Genomic DNA, 21,233 nt, shown 5'->3' with positions numbered 1-21,233 from the left:
GTTTCATTAAACACTGAGTAAGACAACTTGGAATGACATAAGGCTACTCAGTGCGATTTATGGACATTTTTTCTGGTGTCTTGGCACGATTGTTAAGAAGTCAACTAAGCCAACTTCAGCACCACTTCGGTGATAAACGGCCGTATGTGAATATTCATAACTCTAATATGACCGTGCGGAGAAGGGGCGGGGGGGGCGACAGACAGTGTCCGTTAAGCGGGCTTCCTGCCCGAGTCGCTTCATAAACAAGAGCCTCTTTCTCCTTTTCTCACGCGTCTTAACTGTTCTCGCGCAGTCCTGCCCCAGGCTAGACCCGCGGCGTACAGGAAGATGGCGTAACGAGGATGACATTTAAAAGAGTGAGAGAAACGCGTCGTCTTTCTCAGACGGCGTCCGCTTGGGCTCTTAGCCCGTGACACATTCTCCCGTTGCGATTTAGAAAATTTCTTATAGAATAGTGGAAAAAAACAACAATCCTCAGTTGTTTATGTTCAAAGAAAAAATATCAACGAGCAGGGGATTTTATATGTGACATTTTGATTATGAGAAATTTCAACTGGGGAAAAAAATGGTGAAGTCAAAAAGCGCAGACCTGTTGTTCTGAAAAATGATAGCTGCAGAAGTGCCACTTTTGTGTCTAGTGTGGTTCAACTAACTGGCAAATGCAGGTGATTCATTTGACATGTTTTAAAATTACTTTCCGTGCTGTAGCATCTCTCTCACAAATGTGCGGGTGTGTGTGTGTGTGTGTGTGTGTTGCCAATGCAGAAGTCTAAAAGAAATATTTTCCAGAACATTGTCTGTCAGCTAAAACATGTCTTCCAAACAGGGCCAGGATCTTCTGTCAAACTGTAAAGAAATGAGCAGGAAACCTGTCTGGGCAGAAACATCATTAGCGAGATTATCGGGCTCCCTGCAGAGGCAGCGCTCGAGATGTTTATATATCTGAGACAGCGGGTAATTAGAGCAGCGTAATCATTGGCTAAGATTGGCAGAGGGCTTCGGAAGGAGGCCGCCCGGCCCTCCTGAGACTTCCAAAAAGCAGCATTAAGTGTCTTTGCTCGTGTTTTTTGTGCTGTGAAGGAGTTCAGACGCTGGCAGAATCTACAATAGTTGAGCAAAGTGCCGAATTCTGGGCAAAACGACAACATCAGTCCCGACGTCACTCAGTTCATGACGTGCGTGTATATCTAATAAGCCTGAACGTGTCCTGAGTGGAAATGAACAAAAAATATTATCTACTGGTGTCGTGGATCTGAAGGCCTTTTCTCTCTCTCTCTCTCTCTCCCCGTCTCTCTCCCTCACTCCCTCCCTCTCTCTCTCTCTCCCCCTCTCTCTCCCTCTCCCCCCTCTCTCTCACACTCCCTCACTCCCTCTATCTCCAGGCCATGGAAAGTAAGCTGCTGGTTGGCGGTAAGAACATCATGGACCACACCAACGAGCAGCAGAAGATGCTGGAGCTGAAGAGACAGGAGATTGCCGAGCAGGTGAGACACCGCCTCTCTTCTTCTGTGGTAATTTCTCTGTGTGATCATACTGAGCACGCTCGCTGTGTTGTGCTGCGTGGAGCTGTTAGTCTAGCTCTGGCTGCAACTGATTTGGTCTACTTGTACTCCAACTGTGAGTGATGTGACTCTGTAGCTCTGGGTGCGACTGATGGGGTCTGCTTGTACTCAGACTTTGAGTGCAGTGACTCTGTAACTCTGGGGGTGATTCATGGGGTCTGCTACTCTGGATGTGATTGATGGGGTCTGTTTGTGCTAAGGCTGAGTGATGTGACTTTCTAGCTCTGGGTGTGATTGATTGGGTCTCCTTGTGCTCAGACTCAGTGAAGTGACTCTGTAGCTCTGGGTGTGATTGATCGGGTCTGCTTGTGCTCAGAGTGAGGGAAGTGACTCTGTAGCTCTGGGTGTGATTGATTGGGTCTCCTTGTGCTCAGACTCAGTGAAGGGACTCTATAGCTCTGGGTGTGATTGATCGGGTCTGCTTGTGCTCAGAGTGAGGGAAGTGACTCTGTAGCTCTGGGTGTGATTGATCGGGTCTGCTTATGCTCAGACTGAGTGATGCTCCTCTAGCTTCGGGGCAGAAGAACCCATTACCGCACTCTAGGGAGATCACTGTGGTGCATGTGGGTGACAGTCACTATTGTGTGTGTGTGTGTGTGTGTGTGTGTGTGCGTGTGTATGCATGAGATTGCTGTCTATGCTATGTATGAGATCCTTGTCACTGTTTGTGCGTTGTGTGTGTGTGTGTGTGTCTTTTCATATGGAAAATTACGAGCTGTGTGGGTTCATTGTGTGCACTCTACAACCTTGGCCAGGCCAAAGATGGGCATCTCGCTCTAAATAAACATCTCTGTGCTTCTGGATGCTTCCGGAGCAGATATCTCCCTGTTACCCTGGAGACTAGGAATACTTTGGCCTCTTGTGGCTCGAGGGGCGATAGCCATAGCCTCAGCCATAGCAATAGTGATAGCCTTAGCCATAGCTGTAGCAATAGCCTTAGCCATAGCCATAGCCATAGCCATAGCCTTAGCCTTAGCTTTAGCCTTAGCCATAGCCATAGCCTTAGCCATAGCAAAAGCCATAGCCTTAGCGATAATCATAGCAATAGCAATGGCCATAGCCATAGACTTAGCCATAGAAATAGCGATAGCATTGAGGTGCCTGGCGCAGTCGTCCCGCTGAATCAGCAGGGTAGCGTTACGCTGCTCTCAGTTTGGCGAGCTGTGCTCCCCGTTATCTCTGTTCGCCGGCTGAATCCCAAATCCAATTTCCGTTCCCGGGCCTCTATAATTGGCAGCCTGGGGGCCAGAGGAGGCCTCAACTGACAGAGTCTCGGCCCTTTGATCACCTTTGAGTACGAAAAGAAAAGAGTACGATCCAGAGGGATGAATAAATCATGAGCACGTACATGAATCTGAATGTGCACTGTCAGCATTACTCCCCGTAACGTCTGAGCGTGTTTTTAATGAGACAGCGCTTTGTTTACACGCACCAGCGCGGTGCGTCTCATTCATACCACGGCCGCCATTTGTAAAAAAAAGGATCCAGTTCTCAAGGAAGCAGAGGTGGCGGAATTAAAGAGGCGGAGAGACAGAGCTTAGCGGCTAGTGTACGTGCTCACGGGACGTTCCTGCGCTCAGACGAGCGCTGTCTGTAACTCTGTCTGCTCTCTCTCTTCTTCTCTGCATGGTCCCGCACTCCTGATTTAGTGTTCAGCTGGAGTGCCGCTCGCTGAATGAGGCTTGAATGTCAGTGAGCAGCGAGTTAGCTTTCAGTCAGTGCCAGGCTCACTGAACCTTAACTATGAGTGCCAGACTTACTGAACGTTAGCTTTGAGCGCCAGATTTGTTGTTCCTTAGCTTTGAAGCCAGATTTGTTGTTCCTTAGCTTTGAGTGGCAGACTTACTGAACATTAGCTTTGAGTGGCAGGCTTACTGAATGTCCATCGCTGCTGCGAAAAGCCTGGCATGACCCCCCCGTGCCCATCGCCGCTACGGACAGCGCTGTTTACTGACTGGCGAAGAACGTTCCCAGGCTAGTGCCACGCTAACGTGCTGCAGGGTAATGTTTTTATCTCTGGAGTCAGCAGAGGTGAAAATAAACTTCAGAAATGCAACATCACAGTCTAGACTGGTGGCCTTTTTGCAGTTTAATGCCTCGGCATAAAAAAAATCCATCCATCTATCCAACCATCCATTATCTATACCCGCTTGTCCTGGTCAGGGTCACAGGGGGTGGTGCTGGAGCCTTTCCCAGCGTTGCATGAAAAATGAACAGCACTCAACTTTCCCACACAGCATATGACTCTGTCCTGACTGTGTAAGGCGAATTGCTCATTGTTGACGATGATGTCACTGATGCGGTTCCCGTAGCGATGGTGTTACTGATGCAGGTTCCCGTAGCGATGATATCGCTGGCGTGCTTGCCCACAGGGGTTCTTCACTCTGGCTTTATTATGAAGAGTGTGATGTAGACACGCGGTAAGGGATACCCGGTGTCATGACCTCACGCCTGTGGTATTCCGACACGGTCCGGGCCAGCGTTCCCAGCCGGATCACCGTGTGTACAGATCTCTACCCTTGTGGGAAAAAGGGGGGTGGGGGTGATTTCGCGTATGGAGCTTTCAGTGCCGCGCCCTTGCAGGTCAGTTTCATTTTACAGGCCTGTGGTGGTACTGGTTATACGGTTACGGATACCGTGTGTGGCTGCGCTGCGTTGGCGGGTGTGGGTAGCGGGTGTGGCTTCGCGGCGGTGACGCTGGCCTGTACCTCCCCGCAGACGCGCCGGGAGCGGGAGATGCAGCAGCAGATGCTCCTGCAGGACGAGGAGACGCTGGAGCTGAGGGAGACCTTCTCCTCCCTGCAGCAGGAGGTGGAGCTCAAGACCAAGAAGCTCAAGAAGGTGAGGCCACACCCCTGAAGAGAAGCCCCGCCCCTTTAACTTACGCATCACAATCACACAGGCCTCAGAATCTTAGCCCCACCCCCAGTACTTACGCATCACAATCACATATGCTACAGAATTCTAAACCCCACCCCCAAAATTACGCATCACAATCACACAGGCTATAGATTCTTAGCCCCGCCTCCAACACTTACACACCACAATCACACAGGCACCATAATCTTTGCCCATATTATCCCAAAGCTCTGTCTCTGTGATGCTACACGTGCCAGTGTATGATGACTCAGAGTGACAGTGTTACAGTGTGGATTATCACTCATTAATGTGTGTCCTGTGTTGTACTGATTGAATGACCAGTATGCGCTGAAAGACTTCTTTATTTAATTTTTCATTTGCACTAAAAATCTGGTGTACACGTCTGTTTCTGGGTCCTGTAAGGGGTCATTATGTTTTTTCACTCATTATGTTGAGAGAGAGAATCAAAAAGACACGTGTGCTCCAGGCTTGCATAGCAGGTTTCAGGTTCAACAAACGACGCTAAACAAAACTGGATAAATCTGCTTGGCTCATAGACATCCAGGAAGAAACGTGTTTAGCTCTAATGTGCACTCTGTGATGGCAGTTGACCCCTAAGGGGGGGTCAGTGGAGAGTGTGGTAACTCAATATTCCCGGCTAATCCGATTGTTCCCTTTCTGCCGTGTTCCCGGAATGTGTTCACCACGGTAACCCGGGGACCCCTGCCTGTGAACCTACGCTCCGGACAAACACACACACACGCTCCGCCACACTTATCAGTATAAAAAGGTTTGTTTTTTTTTTGTTTTTTACCCTTGCGATTTTTACAGTTTTCACACCATTTCCACATGACATCCAGCTTCTGCCCTATTGCCCCCCCAGCCCCCCCAATCCTCCCGTCCCTCCCCAGCCTCTGCTGCTAACACTTCCTCTATTAATCTTTTGGAGGGGGGCCAGGTGTTCCCCATGGGACGGTACTTGGGCACCCTAACCTTTTCTCTGGAAGCTGTGATCATAACATTTTCCCCACTCCTCACTAACACTCTCAACGGATTTGTGACTAACTCTGCCGGGAAATTCACGGCCTTCCCACAATGCACCCCTCCCCGCGCCCTTGGCTCGCATGGCCCTGTTACACGATCGTATCCCGACTCCAGATTTTTAGAGAGAGGGAGACAGAACGTCTCTTATCTGAGAGAGTAATGCTGTCTGTGTGTGGATTGTGTTTCGTGACATCTGCGTACACAAAAGACTGTTGTGTAGGATCAGAAGACCTGAAGAATGCAAATTATGGAAATTATTTAACTATAAAAATGAACGAAATATCAGCCAATGAAAAACTGTGCTTATAGGGCAAAAAAGTTACATCTGCTCTGTCTTTTTTCTGTTTCACAGAGTAATGTCCATTATCAGTCTGAGGCACCTCATTAAAATCAGCACTTAAGGATGCGGAGTAAGCTCATTTTAGTGATGTGGAACCGTTCTCCTCTTAATTATCATTCGCGCTACGTCGTCCAATGCAGTCGGACCGTATTGACCCTGTGATTTTATGAGGATGGCGAAGAAATTAGAATCGCTGCCAAAAGCGAAGCTTAATGTCTCAGAATCAGAAAGAAAATGTGTCTATCCCTGGTGGTGACATCACGCAAGCCTGTACGGGATATGAATATTCACAGATTCGGCTTCCTGTGCGTTCTCTATCCGCCCCCTGGGGTGACTGACACAAACAGGAAAAACGACTCCTAACGGTCTTGACGTTTGTCTGTCACTGATGTACTAACATATTCCCCTCTTTGGTCATGTGACCTAAACCCCCGAATGCATGGAAAGTGTTTTTTTTTTTTATGCACTGCCGTCGCCGTAACGAAGAGAATGTTTAATTATTCACTGGTATGTTTTTGTTGACGCATGCGAGATGACAGTCAGAGAGCAGTGAATGAACACATGAATTAAAAAAAAACCCTGTAGAAAACACAGTGAATGAATGACTGAATGAACGGCACATGCAGCACGGCTGTCATCTCTTTTCTGGCTACGACACCCCCCCCTCCTCCCTTGGCATTCGACGGCGCGTTGCCGCGGGTGACTGATCAGTTGCTAGGAGACCGTGGCTAGGCTAGGACGGGCAGGAATTGCCCTCGGAGGTTTGGCTTTCACGTTTGAGACATGGCCGCCCCCCCTCTCTCTCTCCCCGCCCCCCCCCCCCCCACCCCCCGCTCCCGCGGCACAGCTACACGCCAAGCTGCAGTCAGTGAAGGCCGAGATCCAGGACGTGAACGACGAGCACGTGAACGCCGGCAGGAGCTGGAGCAGACGCAGAACGAGCTGACCAGGGAGCTCAAACTGAGGTGTGTGACCCCCCCCCGTACCCACCGACACCTCTACCCTCCTAAAACACACACAGCCCCCCAGCACCCACTGACACCACCTCTACCCTCCTCACGCACACACACACACACACACACATACACACACACATAGCCCCCAGCACCCACTGACACCACCTCTACCCTCCTCACACACACACACACACACACACATATAGCCCCCAGCACCCACCGACACCTCCTCTACCCACACACACAAACACGCACACGCAGGGAATCTGTAAGATTCTTAACAAACCCCATCACACATTCCTGCATTTTAACACTTTAAGGTGTGTGATCACAAATATGTGATTAGAATGTTCTGAACTGAACATTCTTAGGCTGATGTCACAGTCACTGCTGGTAACTGAAAGCAATGGAGTTCTAGAACACTGAAAAAAACAAGAAACCTACTCTTCAAAGTGCAATACTGTCTCAGTTATGTCTCCACTGTCTCTGTTATGTCTCCACTGACTCAGTATTGTCTCAGATGTGTCTCTGCTGTATCTCAGTATCTGTCTCTTGCCTCCGCAGGTACCTGATCATCGAGAACTTCATCCCTCCCGAGGAGAAGAACAAGATCATGAACCGGCTGGTGTTTGATGCTGAGGAGGACCAGTGGAAGTTCCAGCCTTTCGTTCAGGCGGATGACAGGTCGGTGCTAGGCTAGGCTAGGCTAACGTTGGACCAGTGGAAGTTCCAGCCTTTCGTTCAGGCGGATGACAGGTCAGTGCTAGGCTAGGCTAGGCTAGGCTAACGTTGGACCAGTGGAAGTTCCAGCCTTTCGTTCAAGCAGATGACAGGTCAGTGCTAGGCTAGGCTAGGCTAGGTTAACGTGTCACGCTCACTGTTGGGCGATGACAGATCAACCACTGATCTAGAACATAACGCTGCTGAGAACCTGGCAGAACCAATCAGATTGGTATCTGGTATCTCTGCTAAAGAGGAGCTTTTGCTCACCGCGTGTCGCACGCTTCCTGCTGAAGGTCATGGGCACAAGTGCCCCCCCGCCCCCCCCGACAGGATGCAGGCAGGAGGTTGCCATGCGAGAGAGAGGGAGAGAGAGAGAGAGGAACACCACCAGTGTGGCAGGAGGAAGAGGGCTGGGGGAGGGGCTATGAGGTCTGGGGGTGGGGCTGGGATGGTTGAGGGTGTGGTCATGGGGCTGGGGGCTTGGCTGTGTGGGTTGAGGGACAGGGCCAGGCCGAGCAGAGGGGAGGGGGGTGTAGTGGAGCTGAACAAGAGGGACACGAAAGAGTCATTCATTTAAAAACATTTTTTCTCAAACATTTTCTCCCCGAACAGTGTAGTAATTGAACCCTGTACTCAATTAGTGCAGCGCTGTGTCTCGCTGTCTCTGCGCCGATGACAATCAGCCTCTTTGTCAGAGTCCTTGCTTTTGGAGGAGAGGAGAATTCCCCCCCACACGAGCGGTCGATTCACAAACGCTGGAGTTCACATTCAGGCCCGCAGCACGTTGCCGTGGGTTTCGTAACGCTCGTTTTATACACAGTGATTTTCGGGGTTAGTTTTAGAGTTTAATGTAATTTTCGGGGTTCACTTAGATTTCAGTGTGAATTTGGGGGTTAATTTTGATTTGAATGTGATTTTTGGGGTGCACGTAGTGCATTTTTGTCCTTGTGTTGTGTGGGTTTCTCTGGATCTTTCATAAAGGCCCTTTTGAGTGCAGTTTAGCTGTCTGGCTCTCTGCCCGTTCCCAGTGAGTCCCCCTGGAGTCAGGCACATCCATGGACACCCCCGGGGGGGGTGGGGGGATGGGTTCCAAATCAAGGGAGCAGACGTGCCCAAGGCCCCCGAGCCAAAGTTCACTCGTAGCAATTTGTCAGGGATTGTCACTGTTCCTGTAGGGGGGGGGGGGGGGATGCGAAACATTCTGTTTTTTTTTGTGTACCGCAAAAGTGAGACAAGTCTATGTATTTGCTTGGGTGAGATCTCGCTTCTTTCTGTTGTGTAGCAGCTGTAGTTTGATTAGCATGACGCTAATGTTCTGCAGTGTTAAGGTTTGCTCTGTTCTGCCGTGTGTATGTGCCTCTGATTCTGATTGCCAAATGAATTCATTTCCGTCAATTAATGATCACAGGCTACCTGGTAAAAAAAAGAAAAAAAGAAAACCTTTCAATGGGTTTCACGCACAATTCTCTGAACAGTAGAATCCAAAAATAAATGTGAGATCTGTTAATTAACGAGAACGAGAACGCAGTCAGCATGACCAGGCCCCCGTTAAATCCGGGCGCTGTGCGTTTTGATTTTGGGGAATGGCCGACCTCCTCTCCCCGCACGTAGCGGGTTCCTCGGGCCAGGCCGGTGTTGCCGGGTAATGAGCAGAGCGGAGGATTGATTGAAACGCCTCCTCTCCTCTAATGAATCTGGAGTTCGGCCAGATTCGCCAGGCAGAGGAGGTCAGCTCGGACGCGCAGTGAAAGGGCTCCTCAATACTGCACACGCTTGTTAAATTTCGCAATAGCGCAGACCGCCTTGGTAACACAAACCGCCCTGGTAACACAAACCGCCCTGGTAACACAAACCGCCCTGGTAACACAAACCGCCTTGGTAACACAAACCGCCTTGGTAACACAAACCGCCCTGGTAACACAAACCGCCTTGGTAACACAAACCGCCCTGGTAACATAAACCGCCCTGGTAGCGCAGACCGCCCTGGTAACATAGACCTCCCTGGTAACATAGACCGCCCTGGTAGCGCAGACCGCCCTGGTAGCGCAGACCGCCTTGGTAACGTAGACCGCCCTGGTACCGTAGACCTCCCTGGTAGCGCAGACTGCCCTGGTACCGTAGACCTCCCTGGTAGCGCAGACCGCCCTGGTAGCGCAGACCCCCTGGTGAGCGAGAACCCCTGGAAACGTAGAGACCCCCTGTCGCAGACCGCCCTGGTAGCGTAGAACCCCCTGGTAACGTAGAACCCCCTGGTAACGCAGACCGCCCTGGTAGCGCAGGCCGCCCTGGTAGCGCACACCGCTTGTGCTTGTGGTATGGTTAAAAAAATTTTTTTTTTTTAAGGCCATACATCAGAAGTCCTGTTTGCTGGGGGTTTCATTCTGCTCTTTTTTGGTGGGGGGGGGGGACCCCCCGTCAGTACTGTCAGGGTTTATTTTCTGAGTCATGTGGATTTTACGAGTGTGCATCTCCAGTTTTTATTAAATGGTTTTCTCTTCAGGTTGTTTTTAAGTACAGCATAAATGGTTTAAAATGTGGGCGCGTGGATCCGTGCTGTGGAATGCCCCCCAAACCCCCCGCCCCCCAGGTGGAACGGACTGCGTGTCATTTTCAATAGAGTAATTACCGGGTGTAATTACCACAGAAGTAGGTTAAACCCCCCCCCCCTGCTGAACGCCCACCCCCCCCCCCCTTTTTTTCTTCTTCTTTGCAGTAAATCCGTTCAGATGAAGAGAAGGCCTACCTCTGCAGTGGGGTACAAGCGGCCAATCAGCCAGCACGCTCAGGTTGCCATAGCGATGGGAGCTCACTCCAGATACCGGGTAGGTGCTGGGCTGATGGGCTGAGGTTTTTTTTTTATCTGGAAGAGGTGGGGGGTGGGGTGGGGGGCTGGGGGGGGTAGCTGTAGGTCGGTGGGGGATTGTTACGATAACGTAGGAGTGTGTAGTCGCTGTTCGCTGTTCAGAATCCTTTTATGAAACCGTGGCCTGAAATGAGGGATGATTTCCCTTGTATCCCAGAAAGCTTTTCAGCCTGGTTATGAAAAAAATAGATGGAGTCTGCTGATGGGGGTGGGGGGTTATAAAAATGTTAATTTATCTGCGGGTACTTCACGTGTAGCTGTTATTAATCCAGTGGATATGAGGAACTGGACTTGTACTCTGCGGGGAAAAGAACGCTTTTATTATTATTTTATTATTTAGTAATTTTTGAATTGCAGTTTTCCCTCCCTCACCCATCTCCTTCTTGAATTCAAGATCTTTGCTTCTCGAGTCTGCTGACCTATGCAAGGAGCACTTACAGCTAAATCAAAAAAGAAAGAAAAAAACGGCAGTTTAGAACGGTGTGATGTCATAGCCATCGCCGTGGTTACGTCGCCACGGCAGCCTGCATTCCGGAAGGGATGCCGGTGATGTGCGGCTGTGGGTAACATGGCCCGCTCCTCGCAGCGGGAAGGCTGAGGGAAAGCAGGCTTGATGCTGTGGCATTTCCTCTGCTGACGACCCCGTCCCTGCCGCAGAGGCTCATGGGAATGGTATTTTAGCTATGCGTCCCCCGGGATGCTGGTTTGATGGGATTTTAACTGAAGTTATATATAGATAAGGGGAGCTGGCTGAGCCCTGCAGGAAAACTGACCTCTTATTCATTCACACGCTCACACATTCAGACACTCACTCACTCACACACCCATTCATTCACTCACTCACACACTCACCCATTCCCTCACTAACTTAGTCACTCACTCACACACTCACTCACTCACCCATTCACCTATTCACTCACTCATTCATTCACTCCTTCCTTCACTCACTCACCCACTCACTCATTCACTCATTTACCTATTCACTCATTCACTCACTCATTCACTCATCCACCCATTCACTCACTCACTGTATTAACTCCTTGTGATTTTTGGCCCTTCTGACTCCCCATAGGCCGAGAACATCATGTTCCTGGAACTGGACATGACTCCGCCCACCACCTTCCACCTGGACTTCCTGAAGCCGGAGCAGGACCTGGCGCTGCAGCTGGGCCGGGACCTGCTGCTCGACAACGCCTCCTACAGGGAGAGGACTGCCGCTGCGCGCGTCCGGAAGTCTCGCTCCTGGTGAGCGCCTTTTACCGCACAGCGAGAATCTAACCAGTTACTGTCTGCCGCTTTGTCACCAGACGTCAAAACATTTAGTAATTTCATCTTCTGAATATTTGTATAGCGCTTATCACAGAGAGCTGTCACAAAGACACTTCAGAGAGCAGCAAGGCAAGAAACAAATTCACGAAAAAAGGAATTTCCCTCTCAACCCAGGGAGCAGTGACATCCGCCAGCCAAAAATAGACCTTTGGACGGTCGTGTCACTAAAGACCTTATTAAATTATTAAATTATTAAATTATTATGGGAGTCGTGGCCTTGGCAGGCCGGCACACTCAGCAGGATTAGGCGAGGTAGCCGCCATTGCGGTTCTGCGATTAGCCCGAGCAGCAGAAGCACGGCTGTCTCTTCAGCAAACCCCGCGGCGATGCTGGACCTCTTAAACTCGCACCTCTTTAAACTCCCTCTTTAAAACTGCGCAGCTCTTTAAAACTACGCTCTTTAAAACTGCGCACGCTCTTAAACTCTCTCTTAAAACTGCCATCCCTCTTTAAAACTGCGACTTAACTGCCACCTCTTAACTCACTCTTAAAACTGCGCACCCTCTTAAATATCCAAAACTGCGCACCGCTCTTTAAAACTGCGCACCGCTCTTTAAAACTGCGCACCCCTCTTAAAAACTGCGCACTGCTCTTTAAAACTGTGCACAACTCCGGTCCGTTGCTCTGTTGACTCGGGCTGACAGGCGATGAAGAGAAGCACGGCGCTAATTGATGAACCCGCTATCAGGGATTAGCTCGACACGCTAACCACGCATGCACCCGTCCCGGGGGGGGAATCCTTAATCTCCCGCTAATGTCCTGCGCGTCAGACGCCACCCGTTACTCTGTCTGACGTTAATTAGGGCTCTTTATTCGGCTGAGCTGTGCGTACCTGTGGTTTGCCCCACCTCTGTAACTCATGCGTCCCGTAGCCCTGGTCCACATTGGGGCCCGTTGGGATGTTTGCATTGGGTGCTCTTCCTGCTGCTAGGGGTGTTAGATTTGTCATCTGTCTGTCGGATGAGGTGCTAAACTGAGCTCCTGACCCCACTGTGGTCATTAAAGATCCCCGGGCACTTTTGGAAAGAGTAGGGGCATTAACTCCAGTGTCCTGCTCAAAATCCTGGTCCAAATCCGGCTACCTAGTCTCCCCTATTGCTAATGCTAATTTTGACGCTGTCTTGGAAAGATTAAATTTGTGAGCCCTGTGATTTAATTAAAATACATTTAAAAATCTTTTATTATTAATTAGATATTAAAATGTCCTCATGTGAAAACCCAGGAAACATCTGCAGCCCCTGCAAAACATTTTTTTTACATGTTTTGTTTTTATCCCAATAAAGTAACCAGTTGGATTGGATCATGTCATTGTACAGTGTTCTTAGCCCTAGAAAGCAGCTGCACTGCCAAGCAGCTGACGCTAATCGCTTTGCTACAGATGCCACCATCCGCTGCTGCAGTCCCTCCGGTGCTGGCAGCTGCTGGCCATCTAGCTTCGCTCCTTCCTTTGTTTACGTTAACCACTTCCTGTTTGTGAAGAGAAACTGCGATGTGATTGGCTGCGTGCTCTCACAGCGGGCACGCCTCATTGGTGGATCTGCCGGCTCTCGGAACGTGACCCCCCCCCCCTTTGTTTTCTCGTCCGCAGGTGTCAGCAGCCCTGCGGGATCTCGTCCTCCTCCTCCATGTGTTCCCTAAACTCAGGGGCGCAGTACCTGCCCCACAGCCAGGGGGCGACAGCCACCTCATCTCATCCGTGAAAGGGACAGCCCCAGCCCCCGCCCCCCCCCCCAACAGGGAGCGCTGCTGCGCTGCTCACAGCTGGGTTCTGTATTTTCATTTGCGTCTGTTCACCCTGCCCCCCCCTCACCCCCCCCCCCCCAAAACATGGGAGCAGCGAATCCCTCTTTCTTTTTCCTGCTCGTGTTCAGCGCTGAAAGGACCGTGCTGCTCTCTGAGGAGTTTTTATTTATTTAATTTTATTTTAATTTTAATTTTTTTAAAGACTCAGCCAGTGGCTTCCAGTGCCCTCCCCGTGTGGGAGGTGATGTTATTATATTTCACTCTGATTAGCATGTGGTCCTGCCCTGGATATGACGACAACAACAAAAAAAAAATAATGAACCTGAACTTCACTGTTTCCAGTAGCTAGTGGCTAAGCGAATAGTCTCATTCATTTAAAAAAAGGAAAAAACTGAGGAAATGGTAAGCTTTTTTTGTTTGTTTCTTTTTTTTTTTGTTGGGGGGGTTCATACATAGTCGTGACTGCTGGCAGAAGATCAAAGCTTCAGCCAACACGCTGTTGGTTCCCATGGTGATTTAATGCCTGTTTTCTCTAAATCCTCGATAAAAACAGAGAAACTCTTGCGGGACAAAAAAGCACCACGGACCTGAAGTCACTTGAAATTTCACGTCAGACAACTTCTCTACCATCACAGTTCTCAGCTTATCGGCCTAAATGGGCTTTAGGGTCGAATACAGGACAGCTACAATTATTATTATTATTTTTATTATTATTGTTTACAGTTTCTCAGCATAGATTACTCTTCCATGAATGTATGCATTTTGTTTCATAAGCTGATGACTGCACGCACAGAACAGGTCTTACCTGCTTAGAAGGCCCGAGTACAGTGTGACAGGCAGTGTACAGTAGAGCTGTAAGAGGGTGAATGTAGGTGAGATTTCGGTTCATCAACCCTGTTTTCTCTTTTTCCCTCTCTCTTCCTCTCTCTCTCTCTCTCTCCCACTCTGTCCCCCTCTCCTCCCTTTTCCCTCTCTCTGCCACTCTCTCACTCTCTCTCTCCCACTCTCCTTCACTGTTGAACCTGCCTGGAGTAAAGCACACAGACCACAATACTCACGGACATGCTGACCGTGCACGTCAACAGAAAAAGAAAACGCTCAGTCGTCCATCGCTAACTGCCGCATGTTGTAGTTAATAAGGACCAGGTTCGCTTGAGCAGAACATTCATTTTCTGGGACATTTTTTTTACATAGAATCATATTTTTTATCCTAACATTTTTCATTCATTCCAGCAGCTGCCAAACTAACGTTGTCTGAGAGACTCTATACGATGTGACAGGATTAAACTGGTTGCAGGACCTTGTGGATGAAGCACATTGTAATCACAGGGGTCGGAGCCTGGGCCTTCATTTCGTGGGGATCTTCTGGCACGACGGTGATGCTGAAATGACCGAACGATCGATTAACTATCTTCTCACTGTCAGTGCTGAATCCCTCCCCTGGTTTTCAGGACCTGGAGAAAACCGTGACACACTGATGGACGTATGTGACCACCAGCGGGGTGGGCGGGGTTAGTATGATTCCAAGGGCCTTGACTGACAGGGGCCCTCAAAAAATTGTGGAGGGGCGGGGTGGCCTGGGGTGGTGGAGGCAAGATTGGGAGACATGATCTCCCAAATGTGATCTCTTTTCAGGAGGCCCTAAATGTAATGGAGCCCCTGGATGTGACAAACACGAATACTAACACAAGTACTTACAGCGGCTAAAGCTTTAGTCAGTGATGACTTCCTTATTTATTGTCCCTTTACTACAACAAAAACAAAAAAGATAAATGGATTAAGAAGCAAGCTTTCTTATCTCCTCTCTACTTACCTAACGTGGGGGGTGTATCGTCTTTGTGAGGAGAAGGGCCTTCGAGCGGGCCTGCGTTGGGCCTGCGTTGGGCTTTGGAGCGGGCCTCCGTTGGGCCTGCGTTGGGCCTGTGTTGGGCCTGCGTTGGGCCTGCGTTGGGCCTGCATTGGGCCTGTGTTGGGCCAGGATGTTAACTGAGTGATTGGTTAGCGGTCGCCTGGCTTGTGAGCTTGCGGGTCTGGTTGTGAAACAGAACACCGCCCCTCTCTCTGCAAGCGAAGACGAGCCGGACCTGCTGAGGGGTAGTTTGGCTGCGGGGGAGTTGGGGGTGGGGGGGTGGTGGGGGGGGAAACGGATGAGTTTTGGATTACGCCAATTAATAAAAGAGAGGTTAAGAGGGGCGATGTCGGCGGGGAGGAGAGGAGCGAAGGAGTGAATTATTGATGTAGTTCTGTTTTTTAATCGCGCCCTCTGTGCGGATTTGTATTACCACTAAGCGCCCCGTTTGGGCAGACGGGTAAAACGTACGGATCTTCCTCTCCTCTCTCTCTCTCCTCCCCTTCTCTCTCTCTCTCTCCTCTCCTCCTTCACTCCCGTGTCACTTTCATTTCATCTCCCGGTTTGGGGTGAGGGGGTAGAGTTACGCAACCGTAGATGTGTGACCCCTGCGCCGAACGGGGGGCCGCCTCCGGGCATCTGTCTGTCACTCAGGTTTGGTTGTCATGACGACGACGTCACGAGTCACGTGATTGGGCGAGGGCAGACCAGGCTGCACCTGTGCAGTTGAGTCTAAATTTTGCGATTCAAACAGAACTAAACTGAAAATTTATAAGCTTCGTTCATAACGTTAGGAGTGATTTTATCACGGGTTTGGGGTGTTGCCATCTGACATTGGGGCAGTTGATACTTATTGCTGCAGTATGAGGCTTCACGAACCCCGGAATGGGCGGGGTACCCAGTCTTCTACGCGGAATCGATGGCAAAGATGGCCTCACGTTTTGTCTTCTTGTCCGAACCTGCAGAAGTGTGTCAGAAACGTTCAGATCTTCTGCGCTGTGCAAGCCAAACGCCAGGTCAGAGTTACAGCACAGCAATGGGGGCGGAGTCTTTCGGACACATGACATGTGAGCACCAATCAGCACAGGGCCTGCGGACACATGACATGTGAGCACCAATCAGCACAGGGCCTGCGGACACGTGACATGTGAGCACCAATCAGCACAGACCGAAAATGGCCTCGGGCACCATTAACGGGAGCGTTTGCGCTACGATGTCTTACGAATCTGCCAGTACAGGAATGACAGGGTTTAAAGCAGAGGGGTTTGTTGTTGTTCTTTCAGATTAAATGGTGGTGTTGTTTAACAGGTCTGGGAATTCTGGGAAGTTTTTTTGATGTTTAAAAATGTGCCTAGAATGGCGGTTCAGCAGGGTGATGCTTTTAATGGGGAAAAAGGTGTCTGTGCCCGATTGGGGCGTGTTTGTGTTTGGGAGGCACAAAGAGAGCTTAAATTTCGACATGCAATGTAATTTAAAAACATAATTTAGAACAACAAGAGAAATTGCCATTTTTTCAGTGCTGTTGTTGTCGTGGAAACTGAGCGCAGCCCTGTGGTGTTCAGTGGTGAAAGTGTTCAGTCTCCTTTTCCCCCGCCAGCCTTCAGATGAAGGGTGTCAAATGAACATGTCCGTCACGGTTGATTGACGCCTGCCTGTTCTCTGTCATGCCGGTGCCGGTGTCAGGTGACCCGTTGTCTCCTGGGCTCATACTCTAGTCCCAGGATCCCCAGTGTCTGCTCGGCACGGAGGGATTTCAATGCCCATTCTTTACCTGGCAAGTCCTGTTAACAAGCGAGTACCTACCTGGCACAGTCTGCCCACCATTGGCACTGCCATCGGTGCCCTGGCATTTTGGAAACGGGCACTCCGGCGAGCCACTAGTGGGCAAAAGAATCCTGATGAGGATCAGCCTTTAACCCTTTGAAGAGTAGCATTTGTTTGGAATGTTTTTTTTTTTTGAGCATGTGTTCTAGAACTCCGTCGCTTTCAGTCACCAGCAGCGATTGTGACATCAGCGTTAGAATGTTCAGTGAAAAGAGCATTCTAATCGCATACATTTGTGACCTCACATCCTCAAAGGGTTAAGAGAATTCTAAATGGCTGGCGGTCTGCGATAGCCCTGGTGGAGCAGCAGCTGGCCGGATGGCTGTCTGACAGGTGGCAGATTTCGGAGTCGCTCGCTGCTTGGTTGTGATCCCGTTGTGCTTGTGTTGCCGTGGTACCCTCCTCTTGGTACAGAATGTGCTCATGAAGCCTGGCTCTTCATAAAAACTTGTTTCTTCTGTTTCGTCCTCCGTGTAGTTGGAGAGCACGCGTATAATCGGGTGTAACGTGAGTGTCGGTCACAGGGTGGGGTGGAGCTGTGGGCAGAGTACCTGCAGTCGTAGGGGGGCTGCAGGTTTGAATCCCAGGCTGGGGCACGGCTGCAGTCCTCTGGGGAGGCAATGGCTGTAGACCTGACCTGCTTCAGTGAGTGTCCGGCTGTAAAAGTGTAAAAGGGTAAATATGCAAACTGTAAGCTACCTGTGTGTGAATGGCCTTGGCTGTGGACGCACCTGTAGAGTGATTATGTTGTGTAATCGAACGTGTCTCACAGGGGCTGTAATACTAATGCCAGCCCCTACGGAATATGTGCGTCTGTGTGGTTGTGTTACTGCTCAGTGGCAGACAAAATTTAACGAAAAAAAAAAATTATTATAATTAGCCACTCACTATATAATTTCAAAGTATGTGTCTAGATATGCATTTTGAACATGAGATATCTACTCTTGTCCTATTTTCTGCCTAAGATTTACCTCCCCCAACAACACACACAAACACACACACACACACACGTTTGCTGATGCGTCCAAAAAATGCTTGGTTACTCTAGAGGGTGAGTTTGAAGAAGTGCGAGTATTCGACCACACACACTGCACAGAGTTTTGTTCACAGAGGGTGGTACCGGTCCACCCAGGCCAGTGATCCTGTGGCAGTATGATACCACTACTACGATACTACTGATTTATTTAGCGTCTTTTACACTGTTCAGATTATCAGGTTCCTTTCCTCGATGACGATTGTAGTCCTTCCTGGGTGTGGCTACCCCACATTGTCCAATAGTGAGGCAGATAATCTCACTGATTGACAGGCACATGGGATTTTAATGAACTAATTAAGTTTGTTTGGAGGGGTTAGGCCTTTGCTGTGCGCACTACGACTGCCTGGACTGCCGTGGCGGTTGGCCTAAATGCCGTCTCTGTCTGGTTTTTCAGTTCTGCGTGTGCGTCATCGAAGGGACACGGGCTAATAAAGCATTTTTATATCAGCTGTTCGGTGCGACCGGCTCCTCTGCAGAGGTTCGGGGCTGCCGTACTTCACACAGACAGAATATTATCTATCGCTGCTACTCTGGATACGGAAAATAGGCCAGAGAGAAACGGTAGCGCAGTTAGGCCTGGTCTCCGTCGGCTTCTGTACCACGGCTGCAGGACTGGCCATGGCAACAGCAGACCTTCCTTCTCTGTCAGTGCGTTGCGTCACTGAGAAAACTCTAGAGCCACAACTGACACAGGCCTTGGAAGGTTGGACGCATCGCTGATGATGTCACAATCAAACCAGGAATCCGAAGGCAAGGGAGGGAGGGGGGAGTGGGGTCATGTGACTGTAGGAATTGTTACCTTTATGATGTCACTCTTCAGTGCGTATAAATGATCACTTTTCTTCTTCTCACTTCCTGGTTGTACAACTGACCTGAACGGGCTTGAGAAGAACCCTTGCCTACGCGCTTGCAGTCTCAAAAAGCTCTTCGGTTTTTTATTTTTATTTTGTGTGTCCAAAACTTAATTCTGTACTTGACTTGGTAAATGTAATTTAATTGTTGTAATCATGTCACCAGAGAGGACAAGGTACACAACTTCCTCCGTATTACAACTCCGCACAACCGCAAAGATAAACCGCATAACTAGCCGTTTGAATGGTCTTGCAAGCAGGCAAAATGTACACAATGCATTGTATATACTTCTGAATGTTCTTTTGAATGAAAAGAAAAATGTTCAAATTTCTTTCTGTAATATACTAGGGCTTTACTATTAACTGTGTGTAATTTTTTTTATGTTGCTGTCTTCTTTGCTGTATGCCTTTTTTATTTTTATTTTTTAATTAATTCTCCACTTTGGTCTGAAATGTATTGTGAGTGTTGGTGGCAAAAGGAAAAATCCGGAACTGGAGTCGAACTGAGGCAGGGAACAGGAGCTGGTCTTTATTCCTGTTTCCATGGTGATGTGTCTGGAATGAGAATTAAGGGTCAGAATGGCTGATATGTGTGTGTGAGGGGGTGGTGGTGTGGGGGGGGGGGGTCATTTAATTTTATTCCTTTTAGACCTTTATTTATTTATTTATTTATTTCTCTTTCTTGCTGCCGATCTCTGCTGTTTTTCCCCCCCTGTAAATTTCTGATGGAAAAAACCAAGAACAGCCTCTTAAGCGCTTCAAGAGAAAGTCCAATAAAAATATGCTAAAAAATGACACTGCCCAATTTGCATAACTGTTGTGTCTTTATTTAAGTATGTACAGTAAAGGATTTATGCAGCACAATTGGGACATTTCATTCTGTTTCATCTTCTGTTGTAAAATAAAGGAATTCATTCAGGGCCTCTATTCGTAAAGTTTCTCAGAGTACCGATCTGGGGTGAGTTTTCCTAACCTGTCCTTTCCTGTGCGTATTCTGACTACATTTCCCATGCATCATAATTCTGACTACATTTCCCATGCATCATAATTCTGACTACATTTCCCAGCCATCATAATTCTGACTACATTTCCCAACCATCATAATTCTGACTACATTTCCCAACCATCATAATTCTGACTACATTTCCCATGCATTTTAATTCTGACTACAGGATGGAGGCTTCATTAGCATAATGAGATGACTCAACCCTTGACACTTTTCCTTCTAGCAGATGGGGGAAGAATTAATTTCCTTTTCTTGCAGAAGGGCCATTCTCTCCTTTTCTGCAGCTGGACCTGATCTGTTCCTCCCTGATCAATCATTGATCATTTCTCCCTTCTCTGTTCTGATCGATCGATTGCTGCCAGAGTGAAGTGAATGCGGTCTGTGTGATCGTTACTCACAGCGGGGGGGTGGAGGAGAACTTTAATCTTTAATATCGCCAGCACTGGGACTGAAGGCAGCAGAGAGGACTTTGTTGTTTATTTAACTGTTTTTTTGGGGGGGGGGGCGGGGGGATGGTTGGGGTGAGGGAGGTGGAGACGATGACAGGACAGAGGAAGACTGCTTTAAAAAGGGCTGAGTCATACCTGCCTGCCCATAAACACTGTAGGCCCTGAACACTGTAGGCTATAAACACTGTAGGCCCCAAACACTGAAGGTCACAAACACTGTAGGCCTTAAGCACCGCTTAAGACCTTAAACATCCATTAATCAGTTGCACGAATGACCTCAGCTTTAAACCCCCAGACCACACAACTGCATTTCAGCTGGAACAGCTGTCCCTTATTTCACATATTTGGACAGCTAAGCAAATTCCACAAAGGGCAAATTAGGAGCTTTGACTCTTGTCGTTCAGGTTTGCTCCTCGGCACATGGATCCGTCTCTAAATGAAACCAGCGCTTCTAGGGTGGAAAGGCACTGCCATGCAAAACTGTCAGTTACACCTTGAATGAATTTGCATATTTAAAAAAAACAAAAAAAACATGGTTCAACAACTCAGGCAGAAAGAACCCCCTATGCCTTGGGGCCTATCTAACAGCCACAGTGACAGCTACCTATAGGGAATAGTGTGAGAAATGTCTATGGTATTGCCAGCGATTCAATATTCAGAGGGTGAGCAAGATGCTGTATAATTAGGGAATTGTGGGAAATGTAGTTCTATACTGTAAAGACCCTTCATTGCAGGGATCTACAGCCCTGGTTATACACAGGGACAGGGTCTCGCTGGTTTTGCTTTTCACCGTGAA

General features: G+C 49.0%; 1 protein-coding gene across 1 annotated transcript in view; it reads left to right on the top strand.

Annotated features, from left to right (window-relative positions):
* Nucleotides 1-19,777, top strand: part of LOC135257688 (kinesin-like protein KIF3C) — a 39,321-nt gene extending 19,544 nt beyond the window's left edge. Inside the window, 8 exon segments of the mRNA XM_064340703.1 lie at nucleotides 1,386-1,487; nucleotides 4,284-4,406; nucleotides 6,656-6,713; nucleotides 6,716-6,773; nucleotides 7,329-7,448; nucleotides 10,201-10,309; nucleotides 11,423-11,595; nucleotides 13,268-19,777. Of these exon segments, the coding sequence (XP_064196773.1) occupies nucleotides 1,386-1,487; nucleotides 4,284-4,406; nucleotides 6,656-6,713; nucleotides 6,716-6,773; nucleotides 7,329-7,448; nucleotides 10,201-10,309; nucleotides 11,423-11,595; nucleotides 13,268-13,379 (855 nt within the window). The 3' untranslated portion in view covers nucleotides 13,380-19,777.
* Nucleotides 19,778-21,233: the final 1,456 nt, after the last annotated feature.

This window comes from Anguilla rostrata, chromosome 6 (genome assembly GCF_018555375.3).
Source record: "Anguilla rostrata isolate EN2019 chromosome 6, ASM1855537v3, whole genome shotgun sequence".
Lineage (NCBI taxonomy): Eukaryota > Metazoa > Chordata > Actinopteri > Anguilliformes > Anguillidae > Anguilla > Anguilla rostrata.
The sequence above is the reverse complement of the archived record's forward strand: the minus strand, read 5'-3'. Positions and strand labels throughout refer to the sequence as shown.